Consider the following 20,550-nt stretch of genomic DNA (forward strand, 5'->3'; position numbering starts at 1 on the left):
GATCCTTTACTAAATACTGAAGTGCCCATATTGATCTATTCTATCAAGCATTTCACAGCTTGATGTAGTGAAAATAACAGTCAAGCAAAATCTTCATAATACTTTTAGAAGTAACTATCAGTCTTTATTTTAGATGGTTAAATAGTGTAGGATTTTTGTTTGCACATGGATTTGCAGCAAAACATAAGGCACTAAAGTGAAGGTCATTCAGAGGCTAAACCACACTCTATTTCTCTCAAGAGTATACTATACAATGTCATTCTTCTTCAGAAATGGTATCTGAGGAGACAAGCTACTTTTTAAAATCACAAATTTGGTTTTATTCACATATCAGTATGTCTGGACATATTCACCCTTGCTTTATGTTCTGTTACTGCCTTGATTTATACTAATGTTATGTGATCTACCTTTCTCTCTTCAGCTTAATAACCAGTTTTTATTGTGTTTTGATTTTTCAGTCCCGTCTTTTACCTTCACACCAACAGGTATATATTTGCACTTTTCCCTTGACCATTTGGCATGTGCCTGTGTGACTTTCTCTTTTTCATCTTGCTTTATATAACCAGGCACAATGATATATAGTAGGGAGTATCAGCAATGTTAATTAAAGTGGAGTATCCACACTGATAGCGTCCTTTAGTCTATTTTATAGCTCTAGCGCTGCTTTTTGAAGTACAAGTTTTTATATTCTTTGGAAGGCTACATGATATCCTATAGTCTTCGATGGCAATTTGTAGTATGGTTGTTTTTCACTAATTCTGTTGACCCCCATTATTGTTAAGTTGTCCACTAATATTCTCCTCTTACAAAATGTGCTGTTAAAGTACAAAAGACTCCATAAAGGAAGGCAGCATACCCTTCAATTGAATCTTGTTGGAACATTGCTTAGTACTTAAATAGAAGGACATCTAAGGGGGTTAGGGGTGGGGGTAGGAGATGTTCATGACTCACTATATATATTTCACAACGCTGGAACTTTTCTTCTTCTTAGATTTGAAATCACCGTGTTGTAGGAACTGCCAGTAGTAGGAAGACATGTAAAAGCAAAGTAATCCTGGTATTATATTTTAACTGGTGTCCTACCTGAAATTTAGCATGGGTTATTATACTCTGCCTGGGTTGACCACACTGATCTTGAAGCATATAAACTAAATGTGTGCCAGTTAATCTTGAATATTTACAACAGTTACCAAAAATTGACCAATAATCATGCCAAACTCCCCTGTAAGATTTGCTCCCTGTCCAGTATAGCACATCTCTGCAGAATATTGTAATTTTAATAATAACCTTTGCAGGTATATAGGCATTCCTTATAGTGATTTATTACTTAGCACTAGACTAGACAACATACCTCTTACTTAAATTATTTAGTTATTATGAATCCCGTATTAATTTTACTGATGGAGAGACCAAGTTATTCCAAATTCCCTAAGAAGAAAAAGCTATAATGGATTAATTCAGGTTTATGAAAATCTTTGTGATCTTTAAAAGTAGCTATTTCAACTTTTAGAAATTATGTTGCACCTTGTTTCTCATTTATGTTTGACCTAATATTAATCTGAAAATTGTATGAGCTTTGGTCTACACTTCCTCAGATTGTTATCAGATTCCATGTTTTCGACCCCTGTGTTCTGCAGAGAAAATAAACATGCATAAAGTTACTCACATGATTAGTATTGCTAAAGTTTATTAACTTTAAACATGTTTAGGCTCATTGTCACATTTCTCACAGGAGAAAAATATTTAGAATTGTGAAGACTAAAATATCTGAATCAGTATTGACACACAGTAAGTGATAGCTGCATAACAGATAACAGGAAGGTTTGACAAGGAGTAGTTCGAAATGCAGGCTGTATTTAAAATTTAAAACTTTTCTGTTCCATAATTCAGATTCCAACTAGTTTTGTTCCACTGAATGTAAATGGTAACAGACCCTCATCTTTAACAATACTTTCAGCAAAAGGCCACATACCATTGGCTGCTACATTTTAATCCTGTTATTGTAGTCACTGCAAGCAGTTATCTCTGCCTTGCAGACCCCCACTTTGGAATTCTTCTAAGGAGCAGGATTTGGCTTCCATTTAAAACACATTCCTAGTTTGGGAAATACATAGCTGTAGAATCCATAGCCATTTGTACTGAGGATAATTTTCTTAACCCTTTGCTTAACCTAGGAGTGGAAGCTAAAGTAAGTTTATTTGGGACTATGCCTGTTTAAAAACACATTTTCAGGCATGATTCTTTTTAAGTACTTCCCTGTTTATAAATACATTTTGAAACATTTATCTATTGTATTTTACAGTTGATTTTGTAAAATACAACACATACAGCAAACAATATTGCTGGTCTACTTTTTGCTTTATACAAAAATAAATATACTAAAATTATGGTGGAATTTAGGTGGCACTATTAAGTTTTATGCTCAAGTACTACATACATAATATATCCTAAAACTATGGTGGTATTTAGGTGGCACTATGATAGTTTATGCTTAAGTATTACATATATAATATATGGGTTTGCTGAAGTAAGAACTGCTATACAAACAGTAATTTGAAGACAAGGAAACCAAACAAAAATAGCCATTTACGTAGCTTTCCTTCACAAACCCAAGATGAACACGTAAAATAATTAACTACTGTACTCTTGTTGTTGTTTTTTAATTTTATATTTTAGTAACGTATCAAAGAGGTGGAGAAGCCGTAAGCAGTGGAGGCAGGTAATAATGTGTGTCTTTCTGGTTCCAAAATACAATGCAACAGAATGAACTGCAGCATTCTCAGTTTAGGTTTGTGGGCAAAGATGCATCTCAGAAAACAAACAGCAGAGGGAGTACTTTAACTTCAAACTACATGTTTTGCTGGTATAAGGGATGATTAAAGAGAGTAAAAGTAGTTAAACTGTCCTGTTCAAAAAGATAAAAAAGAGATTGTTAAAAAAATGCTTAATTGGACAACATGCTACTAACACAGTTACCTGTTAGGTGCTTTTTAAACACCAAAAACATAAAATTTAACAATGGCCGTTACTAACTGGAAATTGTAAAGAAAAAGTACAGATAAATGAGGCTACCATGTTCTGAGAAACGAATGCACTTCCATTTTCGGGATGATAATAATTCTCTTCTCTTACAAATGGTACTTGTGTTTCATTGATGGCTTCTTTATAGGCAAGCTGAATGGTGTAGGCAGCATGAAAATAAGGAACCTCCCAATGGTCTACCTACCTCAAACTGCCCATGGCTGTCAGGCAAATTTTTTTCCTAGCCATGCTATTTATGTAACATGAAGTCCAAAATGCCAAGGTCAGGATTAACCTGATATATGTTATATGCAGAGCATGTGCTCTCCAGCCCCATGCCATGGCATGCCAATATCATTTCAACTACCCAAACCAGCCTTGTAAATAACTCCCCTAAAGTTACTAGCCAGAAAAAAACCATTTTGCTACCCTGTTGAGTCTGGAAGAGGGGAGCTATATTTGTATGCTGGGCACAGAGGAAGGATTTTCTATCCTCTAGCAGCCCACTTGGTTGTTATGCTGGGCATCAAGATGGGAGAGAACTCTCCATCCCTTCTCCACCAGCCTGCTCACTCATTGACATGGAGCTTCATGCACTCACCTGCATTAAATTCCTGGTCACCTATGGCTACTAGGGTAGTGCTTAAATACAATGCCTACCCAACCTGTCTTTAAAACAAACCTGAACAAAGGCATAAAATTACATTCATCTTGCTGGGCTGTAAGTAGAGAACCAGTGTGGTGTAGTGGCTAGAGTGTAGGACCGGGAATTGGGAGATCTGGGTTCTAATCCCCACTTGGCCATGGAAGCTCACTGGGTGACTTTGGGCTAGTCACAGATTCTCAGCCCAACCTACCTCACAGGGTTGTTGTTGTGGGATTAAAATGGAGAGGAGGAGAATTATGTATGCCACCTTGGGTCCCTTAGGAGGAAAAAAGGCGGGATAGAAATGTAATAAATAAAAAATGAATACGTAACAGTCCTTGCATTTATAATGACCTGGTTCAGAGGTAACAGCAAACCATGGTTTCATGTTACATGAGTGAGCCTGGAATGAGCCTCAGGCTCACATACTTCCTCCTTTATCCCTTATGTACTACAATTAACTCCCTCCCTGCCTGGTTTTCAGCAAACTGGGCGGTGGCAAAATCCCCCCAGATCATGGATTCATCTCATTTTAGCAGGGCCATTCCCTCTCCCAGCAATGCTACCACCTCTGGGGAAACTGCTTCTTCAGTGGGCAATCCCACCTATGTGGGTTCTTATTTACAGCAAATGCTTACATTTCAGAGCCTAAGGAATTCTCTGCCACTATAACTCAGGGTTCCCCAAGCTAGCCCTTTTCTGCTGCCACCAGTTCTTGGAGGGAGCAATCCTATGCAGATAGATGGCCACCTCTGAAGTCGGAGGCGACAACCTATCCAATGCACGGCAGAAAGAGCACGGAGAGGATCCTCTCCTCCTCACTCCAGCTGCCCTGCATTCTCAGCTAGATGGCCAATTTTGGCCATTAATGAATTCTTTTACCTCAGGCCTTAATGACTTCTTTTACCTCAGGTCAAATGTCCTAAACCTCCACTCCAGGCAAATACCCTCACAGCCAGGTCTAGCTCTAGGATACAGTGTTTCTCTGTCACTGAAGTTCCTCCTGTTGTATTTCTGGCTGCTTGGATGTTTATCTGGGTTTTTACAGCCTGGTTGTATAACCTTCTTCTGGCAGATCTTAGGGCAGCTTCCTAGCATAACACAGCCATCTGCTCCCTACACCTGATCGTTACCAGCCATGTATGGTTAACCCCCAGATAAAAAAATTGCTTAATATTCAGGCCTTAGCTATTCACTTTCTCTTCAGCTTTCTCCTAGTCCTTCTATAACAACACACACCAACCAGGAAACCTGTTGTGGACTAGAGTTCACTTCATCCAATGTATCTAATACACAAGTGCCATAATCAACGTCGTAGTCTTTAAGGCACATGGATTTGGATTCCAAGTAGACAGACCCTTGTCAGGATGCAACATCTGTCTGGAAGATTAATGCCTCTCTCTCCCTTAATAGCCTGCCACCAACCCTCTATCCTATTCTATTTGCCTTTTGGTTGTAGTAGATAGATGCCTTTCATCCTTGGGGAACTGAGAGCCCTCCTTCCTCTTTTTGCTACTACTACTATTTATTTAGTGCCAGCTAAATCAATTAGAAATCAAAATTAAAATTAGAAATACTTTCCGTGGAGAGTGACTGGAAATGGTTTTCTGTGGCCAGTTGCACAAAATGCTTCATGAATATTCTGTGGATATGGCGTTGTGGCTACTTCCTTCTCTTCCTCTTGTAAATTTTTGTCTTGTCAAGTTTTCATGTCACTTGCTATTCCAGCAATGGTGCTATCTGACATGTGTCCATGAAATCCTTCTTCCCCTGATCTGATGAAGTTAGAAAGTTGCTTTTCCTGTCCTTTGACCTTATCCCTCTAGTTTGCATTTTATACAGATGAGTTCCAGTTTCTTCAGGGAGGAAAAACAGACATGGCATAGCTTTACAGATAACCACTGGAGATAGCTTCCTGTCTCAAATGCCATGGTATACCATTTCTCTTCCTGCAGAGAAATAAGTTATAAATAGCATGTATGCTCTGCAGTGTATGCTTGCTAGTCATGCCATTGTAGCTAGAACTATGACATTCACAGTAAGCATTTGCCTGTAAGAAGTTGTTTTGATGTTCCTTACAGGAAGAGATATGGAAGTACACAGAAAGAGATAGTACAGTAGGTACAGATAGGTCAAGAGAGATGTTGGTTCAAGTTCAGTTTCAAAGATTTCTCTCTGCTACCATGAGAGAATACCTATTTTTGCTGCATTTTATAGTCCATTATTCATTCCTTTGCATAATAGTATTCACTTCATATTTATATGAGCAAATAAATCCCAGAGGAATGTAAGTGCCTAGTTATCTGTTTCATTCGTTATCCTGATGGTAAATCATGCAACAGAAGCACCTGTGTTAAATGGGAGAAAGGAATATATAGAGTGGAAACTTAAACAAAACACCTTTCTGAATCTTTCAAGCTTTTGTCAGTTGTATACTGGATCCTTTGCAAGTAGTTGCTGATGCATCTCAATTTGAAATATAAGAGGGTTGACATTATTACGACTTTGAACATCTATATTTTAGGTGAATATTTTTATTTATAGCATGTCAGTTGTCAGGTAGTTCTATCAAATGCAGAACTACCTTTTAGCTTTAACTACTTACTTCCACTTACTTTAAGGGCTACGCTGTTCACAACAAACTGCTTTCAGATAGGCAAGAAAATAGAAGGTTGCATTAGTCAAAGTGAGAGATGAACAGAGCATGAACTAGGCTCATTTTAGCCAAGAGCAAAAAGAGAGCGGGGGTAGATTTTTGCAGTGTTCTATAGGGATAAATCCCGGATGCTGGGAAAGACTGAAGGCAAAAGGAGAAGGGGATGGCAGAGGATGAGATGGCTAGATAGCATCACTGATGCAATGAATATGGACTTGAGCACGCTCTGGGAGAGAACGCAGGACAGGAAGGCCTGGAGTGCTATCGTCCATGGGGTCACGAAGAGTCGGACACGACTGAACGACTGAACAACAAATAGGGATAAATGACATGATCTGGCAAAAGATTATAGGGAACAAAGGAAGGACAGGCATTAAAAAATGAAGGCTTTGTAGGCAGTAGTAATGCCACTGAATGGATTCAGTAACCAGGGTAAGGAAGGCTTGGGAGGAAAGATGAGCACGGCATAGGCAAGTCCTTGTTTAAGATTATGTTTAAAGAATATAATGCACAGAGATAACTAGCAGCTAAAGTGTTTAAGGCATGGGAAAGTAGAATCATAGAATAGTAGGGTTGGAAGGGGCTCTCAAGGCCATCGAGTCCAACCCACTGCTCAATGCAGGAATCCAGGTCAGAACATCCCTGAAAGATGGCTGTCCAGCCTCATCTTGAATGCCTCCAGTGTGGGAGAGCCCACCACCTTCCTAGGTAATTGGTCTCATTGTCATATTGCTCTAACAGTCAGGAAGATTTTCCTGATGTTCGGCCACAATCTGGCTTCCTGTAACTTGAGCCCATTATTCCATGTCCTGCACTCTGGGATGATTGAGAAGAGATCGTGGCCTTCCTCTCTGTGACAACCTTTGAGTACTTGAAGAGCGCTATCATACGTCCCCTCAGTCTTCTCCTCTCAAGGCTAAACATGCCCAGTTCTTTCAGTCTCTTCGTAGGGCTTTGTTTCCAGTCCCCTGATCACAACATGCAACGAAGGGACTGAGAACAGGGCTTTACCAGCAGAGCACAAGAAGCAGGGAGGAGCTCATGTCACAAGCACATGGGTGCTACTTTAAATCACACCCTATGGCAGCTATCCCCATGCAGCAAGCCATTCACATTTCCAGATTCACCATGAGGATTACCATCTTTTATTTTAAAAAAATATTTACTTTTTTTTTTAAGTATAGGGAGGTCATATTTTTAAGTACAACTTTTTATAATTATTTACTCTTGTCTTTTGAAGGCCAGGTCTTTTAAACATCAATGAACCTGCTACTCAGCCATGGCTTGCAGATACGTGGCCTAATACTGGGAATAATCACAATGACTGCTCTATTAACTGCTGTACATCAGGCAATGGAAACAGTGACAGCAACCTCACTACGTATAGTCGTCCAGGTAAATGTTGTTTATTATGAAGGGTGCAATCCTATGCACGTTTAGACAGAAAAAAGTCCTACAACTCCTAGAATTCCCCAGCTAGGCATGCTGGCTAGGGAATGCTGGGAGTTGTAGGCGTTTCTTCTGTCTCACCATGCATAGGACTGCGCCTTAAAGGACTTTCTTTGAACATAATTTGCATTGCTTCGTGCTTATTTACACCATATACTGGTTCAGGCATACCACTGCCCAAAGTTATCCTATTGCCATTTATTGTGATACTTTGACCCATGGCAGGTACACATATTCTAGATCACAGGGTCCCCAACATGGCACCTGCAGGAACCTCCAGTGGCACCCCAAAAGCTCTTCTCTCCCTGCCCCCTTCAAAAAAACCCTTAAAAAACAACAGCTGGAAAATGTTAGGGTGCCGGGTTCTCCTTCCGGTTCCTGAGCAGCTGTTCAGTGGGCAGGAAGAGAAAGCAAGGCAAAGGGGTGGGGGTGGGGGAGAAATAGCAAGGCTAAAGGTTGGGAGTGGAGAGAAACAGAACAATAAAGGGATGAGTGGGAGAGAAAGACCAAGGCTAGGGGCTAGGAAGGGAGAGAAAGAAGGCTAGGGATGGGGAAGGGAGATAAATAGTAAGGAAAGGGGATAGGGAGAGAGAGAAAAGGGGCAAGGTCTGTGTGGACAGAAGAAGATCGGGCAAGCCAGGAAGCAAGTCTTTTCATTTCCCCCTCCCTCCCAGCCTTTATAGCCTCACTGTTTCCCCCACCACAACTACCTCTAGACTAGCCAGGCTGCTACAGCAGCCATTATGTGACTAGCCATATCCTCCATGGGAGCCATTTTGTGGTGGTGCCCACAGCAGTTACTTAAATTCACAAATGTGATGGGTCCAAAAAGGTTGCGGACCCCCGTTCTAGATCCTTTGAGCATTCCTTATTCCTGCCTAAGTCTTATAATCAGGAATTTAACTTCCTTGAGAAAGTAAGTTAATCAAGGGCTTCTTGAGTATAGTAGATCCTATGTGATATTTAAAAGTGATGGCAGACATCCAATACACTCCTGTATTTTTTGCAGAGATGCCCCACAAACTAGTATATTACTAAGCCCCATTTGTTCTATTTTATGAGATGCTATCCCACTTATGCACATTCGGCAGAATTAGACACTTCTGTGTTTTGTTCTGAGAATCCTTTAGTTTGATTTATGGAGTGAAATGTTGGCTGAATCACAGAATCACTTCCATTTATGGATATTGAATGAACAGTGTTGTGCTACAGGTTTTTCTTAGAGCATAAATGCCTCTTAGTCTAAGCATTGTATCCAAAGTTAGTCCTACTTACAGTAGACCCATTGAAATGTATCGGACTGTTAGATTAACACTGGATACAACTCTAACAGTATTTAGCTGCAAATTTAAGACCAGGGGGCAGATGCTGCCATCAAAGGCCTTGGGAGAGGAAGAAGATCACTTTCCCGGAAAGAACAATAGAAGTGGAAGAGTTGGGGACCAGGATATATACCATATAGTTTTAGAGCCATGAAACTAAATTGTCCTTTTACTACAGCTCAAGTTCTAATATAACTTCTATTCACTGCAACCATATTGTTACAAATCAATTTCTGCTTCAGAAACTCAAAGTACATCAATAAGCACAAAAAAAACCTTTAAAGCAACTAATGCATAAAAATATGTGTTGTATCTGAACATAATTTCTCCCTTTTTTCCTTCTTGCTGTGGATAGCTGATTGTATAGCAAACTACAACAATCAGCTGGAGAACAAGCAAACAAACCTGATGCTACCTGAGTCAACAGTTTATGGTGATGTGGACTTAAGCAACAAAATCAATGAAATGAAAACTTTCAATAGCCCAAATCTAAAAGATGGAAGATTTGTCAACCAACCAGGGCAGCCTACACCTTATGCAACTACTCAGCTCATCCAGTCAAACATCAGCAATAATGTTAACAGTAGCAGTGGCGATTCAAACGAAAAACACTGGAAGCCATCTGCACAGCAGAAACAAGAGGTTGCACCAATTCAGTACAACATTATGGAACAAAACAAATTAAACAAAGGTAAATAAGTTTTAATCCCATCCACCCACCCCTACCACCCACCCCAATGCACTGGAGAATCCTTAAGTCTTTACTTTCGGGTTCTCAGCTTGTATAAACAAAAAGGACTACATATATTTCAGTCTGTCCAGAGTGATTTAGACCATCTCTGGATTCGATAATTGGTAACTGGAGTGTAGAACTTGTCACGATGAACCAAGCACTGTGGTGCAATCTAAGTTCCTTTGTAGATTTAGAAATTCCCAATTAACAGTGTCAAAGAGTTAATTAACACTACAATAATCTTCTAAGATTGAATTTATTCTAACAAAATAAGCAGCTGTATCTTAAAAGAGAATTACAGCTGTGTCTTAAAAGAGAATTACATAAAATATATTTTATATGGCTTTGAGCTTAATTTAAATCTAATAATAACATGATTGGTTGGTACTAAGACCACATCTTTAATTCATAAAGCAGATGCAAGGTATAAGCGTTGCACTCAAATTTTAAAATAGGTCACCCTATTCTTCTAATGGTGAATGGAGACTAAACCTACATATCCCTGTAAATGACTGGAATGTTGCATATAAAAATCTGTAAGATTGTATTATGGTTGATACGAAAGGTGAAAGCAGACTGATCTGATTAATTTTAGCCCTATTTTTTGCATTCACATATCCTTTCACTTCTGGACTAAAATTGTTGCTCTAGATCCATAGGTTGAAAATGAATTCAGTGTTAACATGAAACATCAGGATGTGCTTTCTATTCTTAAAGGCAGATTTCTCTAATGTAATGTGTGGGATTTTCTTCAGCTACCTTGCAATTTACTTTAATAACCTGATATGCAAAATGCTGGTCTAGGAGCTGGCCCTATTCTCTTTGAACTTTCTGAACACATTGTTGTAGCTTGCATGGTCACCTAGTGATACTGAAAAGGTAAAGGACATGTACCTGACCTACTTATCCATAGAGTGGTTCAGAGGCCACATAGGTCTGACATGAATGTATAGCTGATGGTTATAGTGGTGACAGTTTTTAATTATATTTTGCCTTGCATTTTAATGTATATTTTATGAATTTGTTTGGGTTTTTGGCTCAGAACTTAGATTTCCAGGAAGAAATTGCTTCTAATTAATTAAAATAGAGTTTGAGGTGTTTGTGTATTATATATTATCTGTGTGAGTGTGCATGCGCGTGCGTGTGGTATAAACATAGTCATGTATATTAATGTGTTACAGCGTTATATCTATACTATAGAAGACCTTGATTAAATCATTGTCTGAATACATTTCTATGTACATATTGTAGAGAGTTGATTTATTGTTTATCCTATATGTAAACAGATGGGGCATGTAGGACAATGTAATCTAAGAGGGCTGAGCAAATGTTAGACAAAATATTCTTATGACATGGGATTTATCCTTTCAACCCCTTTTCCTTTTTTCTATGCTCTATGCTGTCATGAAGTGTATCTACACCAAATATCGACTGGATTCTCTCTGCATTACTTTCTAAGCCAGAACTATCCTTCTGCCAATTTACCTCTAGTCTGTGTAATAAAAAATAACCATTTTGATGAGTTCTGCACTGTGCTCCATCATTCCTATTTCACATCCAATGACTCTGTTTATGACGTCCTTTTATTTGGTCCATGAAATGGAAGTCAGATCCTGGTAACATTCCTGTACATTACAAATATTCTTCAGTAAAAATGCATTGTTTTATCTGATGAATATTCTGTGAAAATAAAATAAGTTTTTTAAATCTTGGGTTTTAAAAAATGTAACTATAATTTAATTGTTTATCCAAAGCTTTAGGAAGAGAATATAACTGTCACTGCCACTGCAGCTAATGAGGAAGCATGTCTCATACAACAGAATTCTTTGTAAGTGGGGATTTTTGTAGGCCTGATGCATTCATTATCCTTATTTATTATACATTTATTTATTTATTTATTTATAGCATTTTTATCCTGCCCAGTGGAGAGGACTAAGAAAACATCCTGTGCAGTACATATGAACACATAGAAATAAGAAGCAGGCATATACAACTAGCTTGATGGAACATTTATTGATTCCAAGCTGTGGGTAGTGTCCTCCCTTTCTTGCTCCTTAACACCCACTATATTTAATTTTTATTTACATGTTTATTTAGACTATCATATGCCACCATTACATTTGAAAACTCCAAGCACTGCTCACAACAATCATACATTATTTAATAACTTCCCACCTGAAGCTTGAATTCACCTTTTTTTCTTTTGCATATTCAACTGGACATTAGCTTGGTTTGTACTCATGGATTATATCAAGTTATAGCATGTGACTCTCCCCTGCTGTGACCTGGAGACAACTAGCATGAGTTGAGGCCTTGTGGGGCTTAAGTCCCAAGATAATAGTCCTCATCATCCTGGATTTCACTCTTAATAAGATCATGTTTGTTGTTGTTTATTCAGTCAGTAGCTTCCGACTCTTCGTGACTTTCATCGACCAGCCCACGCCAGAGCTTCCTGTCGGCCATCGCCACCCCCAGCTCCCCCCAGGTCGTGTCTGTCACCTCCAGAATATCATCCATCCATCTTGCCCTTGGTCGGCACCTCTTCCTTTGGCCTTCCACTTTCCCTAGCATCAACATCTTCTCCAGGGTATCCTGTCTTCTCATGATGTGACCAAAGTACTTCGGTTTTGCCTTTAATATCATTCCCTCAAGTGAACAGTCTGGCTTGATTTCCTGGAGTATGGACTGGTTTGATCTTCTTGCAGTCCAAGGCACTCTCAGAATTTTCCTCCAGCACCACCGTTCAAAAGCATCTATCTTCCTTCGCTCAGCCTTCCTTATGGTTCAGCTTTCTCAGCCATAGGTTCCTACGGGGAATACCATTGCTTTAACTATGCGGACCTTTGTTGTCAGTGTGATGTCTCTGCTCTTCACTATTTTATCAAGATTTGTCATTGCTGTCCTCCCAAGAAGTAAACGTCTTCTGATTTCCTGGCTGCAGTCAGCGTCTGCAGTAATCTTTGCTCCTAGAAATACAAAGTCTGTCACTGCCTCCATGTTTTCTCCCTCTGTTTGCAACCCAGCTTTTGCACTTTCTTCTTTCACCTTCATCATGAGGTTCCTCAGCTCCTCCTCGCCTTCAGCCATCAAACTGGTATCATCTGCATATCGGAGATTGTTAATGCTTCTTCCAGCGATTTTAACTCCAGCCTTGGCTTCATCAAGCCCAGCACGTCGCATGATGTGTTCTGCGTACAGGTTGAATAAGTAGGGTGAGAGTATACAACCCTGCTGTACTCCTTTCCCAATCCTAAACCAGTCCGTTGTTCCGTGGTCTGTTCTTACTGTTGCTTCTTGGTCATTATACAGATTCCTCAGGAGGCAGACAAGATGACTTGGTATCCCCATACCACCAAGAACTTGCCACAATTTGTTATGATCCACACAGTCAAAGGCTTTCGAATAGTCAATAAAACAGAAAGAGATGTTTTTCTGAAACTCCCTGGCTTTCTCCATTCTCCAGCGGATATTGGCAATTTGGTCTCTAGTTCCTCTGCCTTTTCAAAACCCAGCTTGTACATCTGGCAATTCTCGTTCCATGAATTGCTGGAGTCTACCTTGCAAGATCTTGAGCATTACCTTACTGGCGTGTGAAATAAGTGCCACTGTTCGATAGTTTGGACATTCTTTGGTGCTTCCCTTTTTTGGTATGGGGATATAAATTGACTTTTTCCAATCTGTTGGCCATTCTTGTGTTTTCCAAATTTTCTGGCATATGGCATGCATCCCCTTGACAGCATCATCTTGCAAGATTTTAAACAGTCCAGCTGGGATACCGTCATCTCTTGCTACCTTGTTATTAGCAATGCTTCTTAAGGCCCATTCAACCTCACTCTTCAGGATGTCTGGCTCTAGCTCACTGACCACACCATCAAATCTGTCCCCGATATTATTATCCTTCCTATACAGATCTTCCGTATATTCTTGCCACCTTTTCTTGATCTCTTCTGCTTCTGTTAGGGCCTTGCCATCTTTGTTTTTGATCATACCCATTTTTGCCTGGAATTTACCTCTGATGTTTCTAATTTTCTGGAAGAGGTCTCTTGTCTTTCCTATTCTATTATCTTCTTCCACTTCCGCGCATTGCTTGTTTAAAAATAATTCCTTATGTCTTCTGGCTAACCTCTGGAATTTTGCATTTAATTGGGCGTATCTCCCCCTATCACTGTTGCCTTTTGCTTTCCGTCTTTCTTGGGCTGCTTCCAGTGTCTCAGCAGACAGCCATCTTGCCTTCTTGGTTTTCTTTTTCTTTGGGACATTTTTTGTTGCCGCCTCCTGAACAATGTTGCAAACTTCTGTTCATACTTCTTCCAGGACCCTATCTACTAAATCTAGTCCCTTAAATCTATTCTTCACCTCCACTGCATATTCATGAGGAATATTAGTGAGCTCATATCTAACTGATCTGTGGGTCTTCCCTATTCTCTTTAGTCTGATTCTAAATTGTGCAATAAGAAGTTCGTGATCTGAACTACAATCAGCTCCAGGTCTTGTTTTTACCAATTGCATAGATGTCCGCCACCTTTGGCTACAAAGGATGTAATCAATCTGATTTCGGTGTCGACCGTCTGGTGAAGTCCATGTATAAAGTCGTCTCTTAGGTTGTTGGAAGAGAGTGTTTGTTATGCACAGTGAGTTGTCTTGGCAAAATTCTATCAGCCTATATCCTGCTTCATTTTGTTCTCCCAGACCATGCTTGCCTGTAATTCCAGGTGTCGTTTGACTACCCACCTTAGCATTCCAGTCTCCTGTAATGTAAATAACATCTTTGTTTGGCATATTATCCAGTAGGTGCTGCAGATCCTCATAGAACTGATCTACTTCTGCTTCTTCAGCATCTGTGGTTGGGGCGTATATTTGGATCACTGTGATGTTCAATGGCTTACCCTGAATTCGAATTGATATAATTCTGTCATTTTTTGGATTGTATCCAAGCACTGCTTTAGCCACTTTATTATTAATTATGAAGGCTACTCCATTTCTTCTGTGGTCCTCTTCTCCACAGTGGTAGATCTGGTGGTCATTTGATGTGAAGTGGCCCATTCCAGTCCATTTCAGTTCACTGACACCCAAAATGTCTATATTTAATCTTGACATCTCCCCAATAACCACATCCAATTTGCCCTGGCTCATAGATCTTACATTCCAGGTTCCTATGGTGTGTTGATCTTTAGAACATCGGATTCGTCGTTCACCACCAGCACCATCGGCTGCTAGCCGTCCTTTCGGCTTTGAGCTAGCTGTGTCATCACATCTGGGGCTAGTTGAACTTATCCTCTGTTCCTCCCCAGTAGCATTTTGACCATCTTCCGACCTGGGAGTCCCATCTTCCGATGGTATACCAACATATCTCTGGCTGTACTGATCCATTTAGTTTTCATGGCAAGAATACTGGGGTGGGTTGCCATTTCCTTCCCCAGGGATCGTATTTAGTCTGACCTCTCTGCCATGACCTTCCCGTCTTGGGTGTCCCTTCATGCTTTAGCTCACGACGTTATGCAACAAGGTAACGATCTCCTTTGCTGAAGATAAGATCATGTACTCTACACAAATAACTTCTCTGAAATTTTCTGATAAAAAAGATGAATATTTAAATTAGGGCAAGCCAGCAAAGCCTTTGTTTTCTTTTTTGCAGAAATATTGGTCTGCACTCTGCTAACCTGGAAGTGCACAGATGACTATGTACTTGAGGGAAATATAATCTTGTTTTATTAAACCTACAGATTACAGAGTAAATGATAATGCTCCAACCATCCCATACAACCAAACCTATGATCAGAATACAGGAGGGTCCTACAATAGTTCAGATCGAGGAAGCAGTACATCTGGTGAGTAGGAGTCTAGAGCACATTTTGGAAAATATAAGCCCTTCAGTAATACTTGAAATGATGCCATGTCATCATGTGGTTACCATACTTTGGTGTGCTAACTTACTGTAATGTGGTATCAACTATTTGCACGTTTCTCCAAAGTTTTGGATAGAGCTAAGCCAAATCTGTGGTCAGAATTTCATAAACATTCCCCACCTTCTATTTGGAGGGGTGATTTAAGGACAAGGTACAAAGCACACCACATTTGTCACAGTGGGAACAGAGAATGCTTTGGCCCATTGCTCAAGCAACCAACAGATGGGTCCAATTCCTGATGCAGTTCCTGCTCCAGTAAGTGACAGATGTGCAAAGTCTTATTCGGCACGATGATCTCCTTAATTATGTGTTTCCATACTATGTGTCAGTTTCATAATCCACCAGTGCAGCATGGCAAGTCATGAAGTGGCATCCAGTTGCTAAGGCAGCTGGGGGCTCACACAATCATTCTTTACTCCCTCTATTCAGTGTAAGGTCAGGGTGAGGGGTTCATTTACCATAGATAAAACTGATTGTCTGCTCAGCAGTCATCATAGTGGCTACATGATCCCTGATTGTCTGGGATCACACAGCTAGCAGTAAGGACATAAAGAACAACCCTGCATGGGGAGCAAACAGGGACAAACAGGTGAAAAATAAGCTTGGGGGGACTTGATAAAGATTTCATGGTTCCTGAAAGCTTCTTTTCAGACCGAAAATTCTTTTCCATGAAATTTTGGCACAGCTGTAATTTTGACATTTAAATTGACAGCCGGCTTACTATGTTTCAGGGTCTCTATTGTGGGTTTAATTACGGAGAGGCCAATAGAGGTTTGGTTTGTTCAAATGATGGTCCAAGACCCTGGCTTCTAGGAAAGGTTAATATATCATCATAAGTCAGGTGCAAAAGATGTGGGCCCAAGACCCCCCAGCATTTGTCACTGCCATAAAAAAAAGGGGGGAAGGCAGTCTAGGAAGCCATGCTCGAAGGTTCCTGCTTGCTTCCTGGGACATTCTAGGAACTAGGCTTCTATGGCAAGAACCATAAAGCCCGTTCTTAGAGTGTTCCCCCTTTTTTTCAGCAGCACCAGAGGGATGGGAACAGTTAAAACTGTGAGTAAGTAGGTGTGAATGGTGTATATACGGGCATAATTTGTGTGAGGGAGAGCATAAGGGGAACCTAGCCCTTGACAGATTGCCTCCAAGGAAATGCAGCACTAGTTGCCCACCCCTATCTTAAACTGAAAGTTTTTTTAGTATTAGAATGTCTACAAGACAAACACAGTGTGAGTAGCGTGTGTGTTGTAGGTGAATGCAGGTGCGTGCACACACGTACAGCCCCCACCACCCCAACAGAAACCCAATGTGGCTTTCAGGTCTGGAGAGCCCTCTTCCTACCACAGCCTTGTACTGTAGTAAAAGCCATTCCCAGAAATGACACTCAATGTACTGTGAGAGATTGGAAAAGCGGCCCAGTGCAACCTCAGAAGCACTTAGGTACATGCATTAGGATAACTGGTGCTTGAGTTTGCTTTATTCCTCCTCCCTCCCTCCCAATTCCTTTAGATTATAAACCTAAAGGCATGGACTGTTTTATTATTGATATTTGTAAGCTGCTCTGGCTGAAGAGCAGACTAAAATCGTCGAATAAAATAAGTGAATAAATAAACCTGTATAAAATGTTTCAACTAGTCAGGCTTTTAAAACATTCTCCGCTGTTGGAATTGGAAATAATTAAGCATGCCTAGAAGTATACAAACCAGCAGTGTGTCTCTCAAGTGCTGGTTCTGATTACATCTCATGTCAAATTTCCACTCCAAATGCAACCGTACCTGAAATAATTGGTCTTTTTTCCAAAGCTGCTCAGATGGCTAAAACTTGTACCATTCTACTGTAAACCATAATTTTCCATGAAGAGTAGCTGAAAGCATTTATGCCATACCTTCTGCTGCTTTTATTGTGGGTTATTTTAGTTCTTCCAGTAATTATTTTCAACTGCACCTGCCATTTGGAATAAATTTAGTAATTTCATTGTGCCTAAAACATTTCAGTGGACAAGTACAAATTACGTATATTCATTGACTTAATGCAACAGTGGAACTTTAGTAGATTGTATCTCTATCATATTGTGTATTAGGCTCCAGTAATTAAATAACAGAAAGATACTTTGGAGAATATATCTACAGCTCATTTGTTTTAGATGATAATCTATAGTGCAATTAATAACTGTAGGAAAATTGCTTTAATTATATTGCTTGTAAAGTTCATTTATGACTTTAATGTGTTTTAGCCATTTATTATTCCAAGTTATTAGCACTCTGTGTGTGTCTGTCTCTGTGTTTGCATATTTCTTTGTTAAAATGCACTACAGCAAAATATATATAAAATACATATTGGATTGAAAAAACTATTCTTAAGTTATGTATGTTGTCCGTTTCTGTGTCATTTTAAATATTCAGAATCTTACTAAGTTCAGCAGAAGTCAAAATTTGTCATAAGCTTTGTCTGAAATACTGAATGTTCTTTCTGAGTGACCTAAGCATGTGAATGAATACTCATCCAATCAACACCTAGTCATATGGTTAAATCTCTTAGAAGATTGTACCTTAAAGGAGTAATCAAAAATTTATTCCAGGGGCTATGGTATAATGAAATAAATATATTTCTTCATAGGGAGTCAAGGGCACAAGAAAGGTGCTAGAACCCCTAAGGCGTCAAAGCAGGCTGGTATGAACTGGACAGACCTACTTCCACCTCCCCCTGTACATCCTCCTCCCCATAGTAATAGTGAAGAATACAGTTTATCTGTAAATGAAAGGTAAGATAAAAGAATGATTCATAAGTAAATATTTTGCCAACCCAATGGTCTAAGTTCGCTTAATTAACTGAATGAAAGGATTCGAGAAAGAAGAAAGAATTAAACCCAAACATATGTGAATGTGTTCTATTTTTATATTCCTAAATTAATTCTTAGCTATGACCAGGAAATCCCATGTCCAATACCACCAGCAAGAATGTATCTACAGCAGGATGAACTAGAGGAAGAAGATGAACGAGGCCCCACACCACCAGTTCGAGGAGCAGCCTCATCTCCAGCAGCAGTGTCCTACAGCCATCAGTCTACTGCCACATTAACTCCTTCCCCCCAAGAAGAACTCCAGCCTATGCTACAAGATTGCCAGGAGGAAATAGGCCACTTGCAACACCCACAAGATCGAAGGTACGTTAACAAAATACATTCAGAAGTAATTTTATTCAGTAATAAAGTTCAGAAACAAATTCTGCACCCATTCCTGGACAGGGATAGTGTGGCCGCTGTGATCCATGTATTGGTAACCTCAATATTAGATTACTATAATGCACCCTATGTGGTGCTGCCCTTAAGGTTGGTTTGGAAGCTGCAGGAAATGCAGAATGCAGCAGGTAGGTATACAGGAAGCAGGGTAGCTTCCTGCATACGTATTACATCTGTACTAAAGGATCTACATTGGTTGCCAGTCTGCTACCGAGCTAGGTTTATGGTGTTGGCATTAGTATACAGCTCAAGACCAGGTTACTTGAAGGAACATCTCCCCCTATAGCAACCACCAAGACCACTATGATCTTCAGGTGAGGCCTGTTGTCCGTGCCACAGCCTACGAATTTCCATTTTGCAGCATCAGTCTCTGCAGTGGTGCCCACCCTATAGTATTGTCTCCCCTCTGAGGTACATCAGGCCTCAACACTGCCATGTTATAGGTGCTTATTGAAAACGTATCTGTTTACTTTGGCATTCCCTCAGTCATGAGATATCTTCGTACTTGCATCATGATAGTAGTGTGTGTGTGTGTGTGTGTAGCTTTTGTTTGTTTTTATTCTTTTGTAAAACGCTTCAGGATTTGTTTCAGATGAGAAGTGCAATAAAGTGTTAATAAATAACTAAGACATAAAAAATTATTTAACTTCTTACACATTGGGCTAGAAGACATACACACAAGCTATATTTGTGTGTCATTATGGTGCTTTTAAAGTCATGCCTTGCTGCTGGACTTCTGGTTCTGGACTAGATGGATCTTTTGTCCAGCAGTGTCATTCCTACATTCACAATTGGAAGAAGTTTGTGGTTTTTTTTACTCAAAAGATATATGTCTAGCCAAGACAGATAAAGTCAGACACTTGATAAACCATAATACAAATATAAAAAATATGGTTTTCAAAGATAATTATATGACTTTTCAGATCAAATGCATATTTTTTACAGATACTGGAGTGTATAATTGTTGGCTAAATCACTAGCAAATTGGATATTGGTCGTAATGGCTATATTGAACATCTGGATTTCTAGGCAGTATGCCTCTGAATACCATTTGCTGGGAAGCAACAGAACGGAAAGGCTGTTGACCTCATGCCCTGGTTGTGGTCTTCCTGGAAGCATCTAATTGACCATGATGGGAAACAAGGTCCTGGACAAGACAGACCTTCATCCACCAAGGCTCCTCTTATGTTCTTAGTTAGGGATGCAGTGAACATTTGAAGCAGTATCAGAGCACCATTGGTAAAATAATAGCAAGCAGACTTGAGGCTGGCACAGCACCTGCCTGATTCTGTGTGCACCCAACTTGATCTTCTCAACTTGCTACCCCTCTCCCTCCTCCAGTACAAAAAGGCCACTCCCTGGGGAAGGAGGAGTGTGTAGCAGGTAGAGGAGGGATCCAGCAATGACAGGACAAGAACAGTGAGCCTTTCCTTCAGTGGAAAAATACACTCTGAATGACATTGCAAATCCTCCTGCCCCACCACCACCTCTGAAGAAAATAAAAACATTTTTCCTGGCATCTTAAGTATAGGCATCAGGTATGCTTCTTTAGGGAGTGAGTTTCATAACTGGACTGCCACCA

General features: G+C 39.9%; 1 protein-coding gene across 3 annotated transcripts in view; it reads left to right on the top strand.

Annotated features, from left to right (window-relative positions):
* The window catches only part of ROBO1 (roundabout guidance receptor 1), a 602,488-nt gene that overhangs the window by 552,682 nt on the left and 29,256 nt on the right, over positions 1–20,550 (top strand). For 2 of the 3 annotated variants that reach the window (XM_084843507.1, XM_084843508.1), the window contains exons 18-23: positions 2,677–2,719; positions 7,564–7,718; positions 9,450–9,785; positions 15,551–15,655; positions 18,347–18,491; positions 18,648–18,893. In XM_084843507.1, coding sequence (XP_084699633.1) covers positions 2,677–2,719; positions 7,564–7,718; positions 9,450–9,785; positions 15,551–15,655; positions 18,347–18,491; positions 18,648–18,893 — 1,030 coding nt within the window. Of the gene's footprint in view, positions 1–458; positions 486–2,676; positions 2,720–7,563; positions 7,719–9,449; positions 9,786–15,550; positions 15,656–18,346; positions 18,492–18,647; positions 18,894–20,550 lie in introns of all 3 variants that reach the window. The other variant, XM_084843506.1, reaches the window with a different exon arrangement.

The sequence above is a fragment of the Heloderma suspectum genome, chromosome 3, assembly GCF_057233095.1.
Source record: "Heloderma suspectum isolate Gila_16-S chromosome 3, 16-S_ref, whole genome shotgun sequence".
NCBI lineage: Eukaryota > Metazoa > Chordata > Lepidosauria > Squamata > Helodermatidae > Heloderma > Heloderma suspectum.